General features: G+C 50.6%; 1 protein-coding gene and 1 non-coding gene across 2 annotated transcripts in view; one reads left to right on the forward strand and one right to left on the reverse strand.

Annotated features, from left to right (window-relative positions):
• The first annotated feature begins 616 nt into the window (after window positions 1-616).
• The window catches only part of CCDC13 (coiled-coil domain containing 13), a 28,980-nt gene continuing 19,334 nt past the window's right edge, over window positions 617-10,262 (forward strand). The window contains exons 1-4 of the mRNA XM_067753907.1: window positions 617-837; window positions 2,951-3,099; window positions 5,046-5,188; window positions 6,775-6,864. Of these exons, the coding sequence (XP_067610008.1) occupies window positions 617-837; window positions 2,951-3,099; window positions 5,046-5,188; window positions 6,775-6,864 (603 nt within the window). The remainder of the gene's footprint in view (window positions 838-2,950; window positions 3,100-5,045; window positions 5,189-6,774; window positions 6,865-10,262) is intronic.
• Window positions 7,611-7,683, reverse strand: TRNAE-CUC (transfer RNA glutamic acid (anticodon CUC)). Its single transcript has one exon. It is a non-coding gene; the product is annotated as a tRNA-Glu (tRNA).

Raw genomic sequence — 10,262 nt, forward strand, 5'->3', positions numbered from 1 at the left:
AAGGGCCCGGGCTGGAGCTGGGGGAGCCGGCAGCCACCGGGACCCTGGCCGGAGCCAGGGCTGCATACCTGTGTAAAGATTTATTGAGCTGTACACTCAGGACTTACGCACTTTACTATGTGTAAATTATAATTCAACCTAAAATTATACCTTAGTTAAAAACAGTAATGATGTCTGAGCCCCATTCCTAGGAATTAAGATTTTAAATGGTCCAGGGATGTGCCCCAGCATTGCTATATTTTAGGAACTCCTAGAAGATTCTAATGGTCAGCCAGAGTTGAGAGCCACTGTTTTTAGGGACAGGAAGGAGTCAACTGTTGAATCTGAGTGATGGGGGTGGGGGGAGTATTCTGATGCCATTCGAGGTCTGGTGGCACATTCAGGCATGGGAGGGTGTGTAGAGAGCTGACGCTTAGCTCGGCTCAGCTTTGGCTTTCAGGGGACCTGAAGTGAGGGTGGGTCTTCCAAGCTTCCTCATGGACACATGCAAAGATAAGGAGCCAACTCCAGGCTTGGGGGTTGTAGACAGGGCTGATATGTGCTGAGCACTCTTGGGAAAGGAGCAGTTTGTGGAGTTTGCTTAGGCTCGGGCTTCTTTTCCTACTCCAAGGGCAAGATGGCAGAGGATGAAGGCTCACAGGACACCTTGAGGCTCCAGTTCAGGGCCATGCAGGAGATGCAGCACAGAAGGTTACAGAAGCAGATGGAGAAACGGAAGGAAAAAGAACTTAGCTTCCAAAGCAGAGCTGATGACCAAAAAGAGCCCGTGGAGATCTCTGATGGCCTCAGCGTCCTCCAAGCCGGGGAGCAGAACTCAAAAACCAGCTTTGAGCAGAGGTAAATGCAAGTTTGGACCCTCCCAGGAGCACTACAGGGAGGTAGGGAAGGTGGGGGAGAATGATTGCAGACAGTTCGACAGGCAGGTTGACCAGATGTGTGTTTATCAGCTGAGACCCAGAAGTTTTGACACAGAGATTGTTATTGAAGACTCCTGCATCGGATAAAGGGACATAATTTGACATGAAGTGTATTCAAAAACCACTTAAAGTCAAATGGAAATTTTGAAACTCATCAAGGTGTAGTTTATTCACTTGAATTTTCTTACGTAGTCTCTCTTTCATGAAAAATGTGTTTTGGTTTTTGAGGAGCTGGTTGGCTGGTTCTGATGATTCACAGCTGATCGCTACTCCAAACCTCATCGGTGACTGTTCTGTGTCAATTTCCCTTCCCTGACACATAAAGACACATAAACATACCCGTCCTAAAGAAGCAGTTTATGGATTCCTTGCTTTTATATGGTTGGTGAAACAGTTGAAAGGAGTCCAGAATCTTCTCATTTTGCTTTAAATTTGCCAATGTCACACAGATGCATTGATTTATATTGGTTGTTAGAAGCAGGAGTCTGGATTGGAACAAAATTGTTTTCTAGTCATTTTGCAAAAAAAAAAAAAAAAAAATCACAGCAGTTGTTGAGCTATCTCTTTGCTTCTGGTTTCACCCAGAATCTATCTTCTCCATCTGCAAATTCTACTTTTCATAGTTTCTCGATTTTCACAATGTTCTACTGAAAAATGCTAATTAGGAAAAGATAAAGATTTCTCAATAAAAATTGAAAAAATTCATACGGCTCCTAAATATTAGCTCTAAGTTAACCCCAGACCTATTCCCAAATGATCTTTCCCCAAGTCAGAGAAACTGGAATTTGTGGAGACTTGAGCTGTTGGTAGAATAACACCAACAATAATAATAGCTAATAATAATTACTGTTATCTATAATTTCCGTAACTTATTTACTACCTGAGCAACTGCCTCTATGGAGCTGGCTCCATGCCTAATGGTAGAAGTGATCACAGACCCACCAGTCACATGTTCCTCATGTTTTAAAGTTCTAAAAAAATGACTTGCAAGACAATTGTAATATACAAAACTAGCCACCTATTCTGATCTCCTATTGGGTTTACCTGAGAGACCCAGAGACCTGGTCTCAACTTAAGGCTTAGACAATTCCTCTTTCGTCTTCTAATATACATATGCAATTAAGGCTATAAATTTCCTTCTAAGTATCACTTTAGCTGCTGTTCCCAAGTTTTCATACATATTGCTTCTACAGTCAATCCGTTCTAAATGCTTCATAATACACATTATGATTTCTTCTTAACCCATAAATAATTTAGGAGTGTGTGTATGTGTGTGGTTTTTTTTTTTTCAGTTCCAAGCATATGATGGGTTTGGAGTTCTGTGTTTTATTTTATTTTTGTTCTCTGTTTAGTATCGATTTCTAATTTTAGTCAATTGCCATTAAGAAAATGGTCTGTATAATGTCCATTATTTGGAATTTGCTAAGGTTGCCTTTGAAGCCTAAATTATAATACATCTTTATGCATGTTCCATGGATGCTGGAAAGGAGTATGAATTCTCTGGGTGGGGTTTTATATAGCTCTGTTGAATCCGTAGTAAACCATGTTATTGAAAACTTCTTTCTTGGGCTTCCCTGGTGGCGCAGTGGTTGGGAGTCCGCCTGCCGATGCAGGGGACACGGGTTCGTGCCCCGGTCCGGGAAGATCCCACATGCCGCGGAGCGGCTGGGCCCGTAAGCCATGGCCGCTGAGCCTGCGCATCCAGAGCCTGTGCTCCGCACAGGAGAGGCCACAACAGTGAGAGGCCCGCGTACCGCAAAAAATAAATAAATAAATAAAAAATAAAATAAAATAAAAATTGGCACATTAAAAAAAAAAAACTTTTCTCCTTTCACTTGTGTGTGTCCTTAATCGTTCAGTTTTGAGAACAGTGTGTTAAAAATCTGCTCACTGAGATTCCCTTAATTTCTCATTCCTATTTTGTACAGACCAGTTCTTATCTCCACCCAGTGCCCAACCAGGTACGATAAACCTGGGCTGTGGAGGCCTGACCCCCGCCCATCGGTTCCTGTGATTCTGCCTTTGCCTTGCAGGATGCTTGAAGACGAGATCGAACGGCTTCGGGATCAACTCAGGGAAACAGTGGATGAGAACGGGCGATTGTATAAGTTGCTGAAGGAGAGGGACTTTGAAATCAAACACCTCAAAAAGAAAATAGAAGAGGACAGATTTGCCTTCACAGGTAGCTCCACCGCTGTTGCGACAGTTTCTGCTCTGAAGTCCAGGTGGGCTGGCCCAGCTGCCATGGAGGCCACGTGGGTGACCCCGCTGGGACTCATGACAAGAGTTCTCCGTGATGCTCGCTACACGTTCGGTGAGCCAACGGCACCCATTGTACCTGGATGCTCTGGCTCAAACACTGTATCATGGACGCGAAAAAGCCCCAGTGGAAGTAGGCATTTACTCTACACCACTCGCTGTTGCTGCTCGAGAAGGGTGGACAAGACAGGGGAGTTCGCTGTTCGGGGAGGATTTCCTGGGATCCAGCAGCATGTACAGTGGATCTTGGCCCTTCAGGTCGGAGTCGGACCTTGGTTCTGTTGCTGGAGACCTTGACCCTGTGGGTCTGTTAGGGACCTTGGCTTTGTGGGCCTAGAGATGACCTTAGCCCTGTGGGTGTGGGCTGGACATTGACCACTGACCCTGTGGTTATGAGCTAGACCTTGTTCTTACAGATCTGGTGGGGACCTTGGCCCTGACTGTCCTCTGCTCGATGTATGCCCGTTGAGCAATTCCCAGGTGGCTGACTGAGAAAGCACAAAGTCAGTGTCAGCAATCACAGAGGGCACGATGCCTCACCTGGCCTCTGCCAGAGCGTCTCTCTCTGCCTTTGCTAGGAAATGACTTTAAGAGTAGGTGCACCCAGAGGACCAGTGCTGAATTGAAAAGCAAGGGGAATCTGGCATCTTAAAGGCCCTTGATAGCCTGTTGTGCTTCCCTCCATTCTTTGGCCTCTTCTGTCTAAAACAAAACCACACTGAACAGATGATAACACCTAACCTGGCTCGGGGTTCAGATGCGAAGGGGCAGCTTTTGCAAGGGTGTTGAGAAGTTGATGGGCTCCGGGGAGAGCAGGAGATGCCTCCTCACCCCAGGAGACCTGGGAGACAGGGCCTGCTCCCTCTTCTCCAGCCTGCCCCACATCCTGTCTTCTGCCGCTTCTGCTGGTGTGCTCATGGCCTCATCCGATTGCCGGCCCCAGCCTCCCTCAAGACCTCTTAAATCCAGTCCTCACTCAGAAGTCCGCATTTCTGATTTCCAACTTCACATTTTGAAGAGAAAAGTCTGACAGTCTCAGTTCATGTTTTTAAACCAGGCCACAGTGACAGGCTGCTGACAGCTGAAGAACTGGTTTTCCTTTGGGTGGACTTTTAGTGTTTGCTTTAGTTTAGTTTTTCTATTTCTTTGTACAATTTTTTTAGTGATTGCGCTAGTGCTTACAACACACATAACTTTTCACGGTCTACTTAGAATTAACATTTCACCACTTCAAGTGGAATGAAGAAACTTGACCACCATATAAGTCCCTGTACCCTCCCCCCTTATATTACAGCTTTTATATGTATTATGTCTGTATATGTTGAACATCCCGTCAGACTATGCTATCATATTTGCTTTCAACCATTATACCTTTTAAAAAACTGAAGGTTGCAAGATAGTCTATTATATTTACCCAGATATTTGAGCATTTCTGTGCTTGCCCATTCGCTGATGCCCCCATTATCATGGGGTTGCAGCTTCAAGAGTGAGGCCTGTCTGGAGACAGAGTTGGGAGAGAGCCCTGGCTTGCTCTCAGCCCCACTTCCTGCCCTTCGGACTAGAGAGGGCTTCTCGTAGACTTCTTTCTGATGTCTAGTTCCAGGATTTGTAATGCTTTGGGGTCCTGGGAGGAAAACATAACCAGAAAACTCACCACTGGACCATTTGTATTTCTAGGTTTGGTTTCCTTCCCCAGGTTCTTCCTCCTTTTCTCCTGATGTGTCCTAATCCTCTTCAACAGACACGAGGTGGCCGAGGGCAGCTACTCATTGTTGCCCAAGTCGCTGCTGGCCCAGGCCAGCAGCAGCAAGGCTGTTCGATGTGTGGGCCTGTGTTTTTAATTGACCTTACCGTTTCCCTTCATTTTAGGGACGGCTGGTGTGGTTGGGGATGTGACTGCCACCAAGATCGTTGAGCTGTCCAAAAAGAACCGGGTGCTGATGGCAGAGTCCGAGGGTGCGAAGACCAGAGCAAGGCAGCTGAGCAACCGCATCCGGGAGCTGGAGCAAGAGGTGAGGGGCCTCAGGCGCCCCTGCCCCGGGTTCCCTGTACCCTGCGCCACTCCTCCAGAGAGGGAGCACACTTAGATGCTGTAGGTCCTTCCCAAGGACTGGTGAGTCAGTGTTTGCAATGAGTCCCTCAGTCTCTGTCATATCCTGAGAGGGGAGAGTGTCGGGAAGCAAGGAGGACGCAGGCGGTGGAGAGATAGCCCGACATAGCAAGGAGGACGCAAGCTTGGAGCCTGACCACCTGGGTGTGAATCTCAGCTCCACTACTGACTTGTGTTGTGACTTGGAGCCAGGTATAAGCTCTCCGTGCCTCAGTTTCTTCCACCTGTCACGTGGCAGTTATAACGGCACTCACCCCAAGGTTTTCTGAGGCTTAAATGACTTAACACTGTAAAATGCTTAGAACAGTGCCTAGCAGGTAGTTAGCACCAGAAAGGCATTGTTGAATAAATTAACAGGGATCCTTGCTAATCTGAAGCTAGAGCAAGGAGCGTTCCACCAGTTCGTCTCACTTTTGTCCACCTTCCTCTTTCTGCTGCCCCTACCTTCCCACAGCTGATGACAAACCCCTCCAGTCAAGAGAGGGCACAAGACCCAGCGGTTCAGGGTCCCTCAGGAGCTAGAGTGAACCTACGCAGCTTCTCCTTATGTGGCTGGAGGAGCAGAGGCTGGCAGATGTTAAGAGGTTTTCTCAAGTCACACAGCACGTGGTGGTGCCGGATTTCAAATCCAGTTCTGTTGCTCTCCAAAGTCCTCCACAGTCACTACACTTGGCATTGAATTAGACCTTCTTTATTCTATAACGTATTTTTTGAGAACCATCGCAGGCTCTGGGCCAGGCCCTGGGGAGACTGTGGGGAGCAAAATAGGCCTGGTCCTTGCCCTCCTGGAGACAGACCAGCATCGAGGGCCCCTTAGAGGGGGGAGTATGCACAGTGGGTCCCTGGAGGATGAGAAGGGGCCAGACTCGGAGGGGTGGGGGAGAGGCCTTCATGCAGAGGACCCAGCAGGTACAAAGGCCCTGAATAGGAATAAAGGCCTGAAAGGGGACCAATGTGGCCAAGCTTGGAACAGGATGAGGTCAGAGAGGTGGGAGGGTGGGTGGTGCCCAGCCTTGTCGGACAGGGATGGTCTTTGTGTGAAGGACAATTGGGAAACCCTTAAAGGGTTGGTTGGCTGTCTGTATACGGCAGTGGTCTTGGCCACCAGGCCATGAGCCTGAGTGGCGGGTTTCTCAGTGTCTCTGACCTTGTCTCCTCAACTGTGATGTGAAGTCCGTAGTTCCTTTTCTCTCCGCCTCCCAAGGCTGTTGTTAGATGCAGACCATGGTTGCAGAATCATTATTTACTAAGCTGTTCGTGAATCCTAGGCTGCGACTGGGGAGTGGGGCAGACGATCAGTTAAACCCTCTCCCATCGCAGAGTGCCTTGTGAAGGAGAGTTCTTCCATTCATGGGCCTTAAAATGAGCTGAAGGGACGGACTGCTGAGATCCGTGAGCACACATCCGACGGCAGCACCGGAGCCCTTCACTCAGGCGCCGCAACTGCTGAGCAGAATTAAATATTAAGTGCCAGGTTTGCTTTTTCAGCTGCAGATGGCCCTGGCCAGGCTGCCAGCCAAGGGGGCCACCGACGCAGGAGCCAAGCTGCTGAAGGCCCAGATGGGAGACAGAGCCTTGGTATGAATTCTCTTCTGTGCTGGGGGGTGTGTGAAGCAGTCATGGGCTTGGGCCTCCCCTCTTCCATGGGGGCGTAGGTGCGTCTGTCCGGCATCCACCCCATTGCTGAGCCAGTGCCACCATTGCAGCATCCTCAGAATAGCCATCAGGGGACAGTGACCAAGTCTACTGTCTGAGGCCAAGAATGCCCCAGTGAAGGCTGGCGAGGGGTTAACTCTGATTTAGTCCCCAGAGAGGGAGGTCAGGAGGGGCCTGAGGACACAGAATCCTAGAATTTCATGACCAGGAGGGAAGGAAGACCTGATCCAATTAGCCTCCTGCTCTCAGCCCAGCTGTAAAGGATGTCCGTTACAGCATCCTTACTGGAGAGACATCCAGCCTCTCTACCTTAACCCGGGGACGGGGAGCTCACTCCTCAACGGAACCCTGGCTTTTGCTGGGGCAATCCATATTGTAAGAAGTCTCCCCTTTGTGGAACTCCAAATCTACAGCGTAAAAGTGACTCTTGGGAATGGGGCTGTTCCCAAGATTCCAGTTTTTCTGAGCCAATGAGCCTCCATGAAACTCAGGGCGTGGGAATTGCAGCTCCGTGAAAGGTGGCACCAGTGGGCCACCGGGGAGGAGCACGAAGCCCAAGCCAGACAATAAATAGCTCAGAGTCTCAAGAACATCCCAGGAGGCCTCCCCTTGGTCTTCTTTTCTTTTCTTTTTTTTTTGGCCACACCTCACAGCTTATGGGATTTTAGTTCCCCGACCAGGGATTGAACCTGGGGCCTCGGCAGTGAGAGCACCAAGTCCTAACCACTGGACCACCAAGGAATTCCCCCCATGGTTTTCTTAAGAAGCCAAATGAGTGGGTGGAACGGAATCCAAGCCTCAGGACTCCTAGTTCAGTGCCCCTTTTCCACCCAATCTTCGCTGTTGTCTATGACTCAAGATCAAGCCGCCTCATGCCTGTCTTGAGGAGAATACTGCCCTCGAGGGATGGGCCCCTCAGCTTCCAGGTCAGGGGTGAACATGTCTCCTGAAGGCTAGTCTTGTGTAGATCTGTCTCATTGCTGGGGAGGCAATGGAGGGGCTCCGCCCTCAGCAGACGCTAGACTGAGTGTCATTCAGTGCCTTTCCCAGCTCTGAGGGACGCTTCTAAGCTGCCCCTTGTTTATCCATACCTCTGACTGGGGCTGTCCTAAATGGGAAACTACTTGTTCAGTCACTTGTTGAGCCTGACAGAATGTTCTGAGCCCTGGAACACAGAGAATCAAAGACAGGCCCACTGTCTACAGGGGGTTCAAGAGGGGAGATGAGTAGGCATATTAAAGGAAGGAGGGGGACAGGGCCTTCAGAGAAAGCCCCTAGGCCCTGAGTTCACAGAGGGAGCACACGCTCCACCTGAGGCAGCCAGGAGGTGGGATGGATGAGGGCTTCCTCAGGTGGCCTTGCTGGAGCAGGAAGATGGGGGTGGCCCTTCCAGCAGAAGCAGTACAAGCTCAGAGCAGGAAAGCATCAATATTCCTATTCTGTTTGTTAGCTGGGCATCAGCTGGATAACGTCTGGCTGCAGCCCAGGGGCCCTGACGAGGAAAAGGGGAACATATCAAAACAAAACAAAGTCACCTGTGGATGGAGGCCTTGACGGTAGCTGGAGTAGGAATTCCAACTTCATTCTGTGGCTGCAGGGAGCCTGGGAGGTTTCTGACGGAAGAGTGCATGGTGGGTTGCAGTCTCCATTCCTCAGGACACGTGTTTTCCCGGGCATCTTCTGATCAGAGAGGGGACAATAGCCATGTCCCCCTCGTTAGACTGTTCAGGGCGACCCAAGCCTGGGCCATACTCCGGAGCCTGCAGGCTCACCCCAACATCCCAGTCCAGAGCTCCGAGCACATTCCAGAGTGGAGCTGAACGCCCTCACTCTGCGTGGGGCCTCGCGAAGCTGTGGTGTGAGTGGCCTTGGCGCTATCTGCTCCCATGGACACCATTTCCGGTATCGCCTGAGAGGAAACAGCCCGGGGTGGGGGAGGGGCGTGCCCAGGCCCAAGACACCCACAAAGCCTGTGAAATCTCACTCTGGGCAGAAACAGCTCTGAAATGTCAGGAAGGTAGGGTTGGCTCAGTTTCCTGGGAGGGGAGGTCTGGGGCCTGGCAGAGCAGAAGGGGTGATGCCTTCACCAGAACACCATATGGCCCTCAGCCGCCTTTGCCGGCTGCCCACCCAAGCCAGGCTATGACCCCCAGCATCGACCCCCGTCAGAATCTGCCCCAGAGGGCACCCTTTACGTGCGTTATCCCATCAACACTCACATGTACCCCGGAGGCTGGCACGACGTGCCTCCATTTCACACAAGAGGAAACGAGGCTCGGAGACAGTCGTTGCCGCCCGGGTCTCAGATCCGGATCCAGCCGGTGTGCGCTTCCGTGCCCTCATGCTCCCAAATGCTCTCACGGCTCCTGCACCGCCAACCACCAGAGCCAGCAGGGGGCTCATGGCACGGAAGATCTGACAGGCAGGGAATGTTGCTTCCCAACCCAGGGCAGATTCAAAGCAGCACCTTAGCAGGGGAGCAGACAGGTTCCCAACAGCAGTGGAGAGGAATGGCATACAGCCAGGCGGCGGAAGGATATGCAAAAATATAGATGAGAGATGCGGCTTCCCTGATGGTGCAGTGGTTGAGAGTCCGCCTGCCGATGCAGGGGATACGGGTTCGTGCCCCGGGCGGGGAAGATCCCATCATGGCGGGGAAGATCCCATCATGCCGCGGAGCGGCTGGGCCCGTGAGCCATGGCCGCTGAGCCTGCGCGTCCGGAGCCTGTGCTCCGCTGAGCCTGCTCTCCGCAATGGGAGAGGCCACAACAGTGAGAGGCCCGTACCGCAAAAAAAAATAGAAAGAAAGATGCGTGTATGTTTTATGTAAATTCCCAATTTGCAAATTCTGCTCACACTGGTTACTCTGTTTAGCCTCCTGGGGGTGCTGTGAAGAAGTAGCCATTTCCTAGATGAGAAAACCGGATGAGTCCAGGTCTTCTGGGGCCTGTGTGCAGGTCTAGTTTCCTCGACCAGTGGTTTTCAGTGGGGCTGCCCAGAGCCTCTGGGGTCCATGGAACTCCCCAGACCCAGTCTTCTGGGATCTTTCACACTAGCGTTCACAGGAGGTTTTGTCTTTGGCTACTAAGGAAAGTTCAGAAAGCCATGCAGTACCCATCCTGTTTCCCAGAAGTCTAGTCCACCTGATCTGTTGGGACAGGAGCAGATGGTCTTAGTGTCATTGCCTGATGGGACACACAACCCACCAACCAATGTTTCTGTCACCACGATGCCCTGGCATCAGCAAAAGCTTATATTGGGAGAATCAGCCAGTGCAAAGGAAGGACCAGGCCTCTAATCCCACTTCTGTCACCCCAACC

Source organism: Pseudorca crassidens, chromosome 10, assembly GCF_039906515.1.
Source record: "Pseudorca crassidens isolate mPseCra1 chromosome 10, mPseCra1.hap1, whole genome shotgun sequence".
NCBI classification, from domain to species: Eukaryota; Metazoa; Chordata; class Mammalia; order Artiodactyla; family Delphinidae; genus Pseudorca; species Pseudorca crassidens.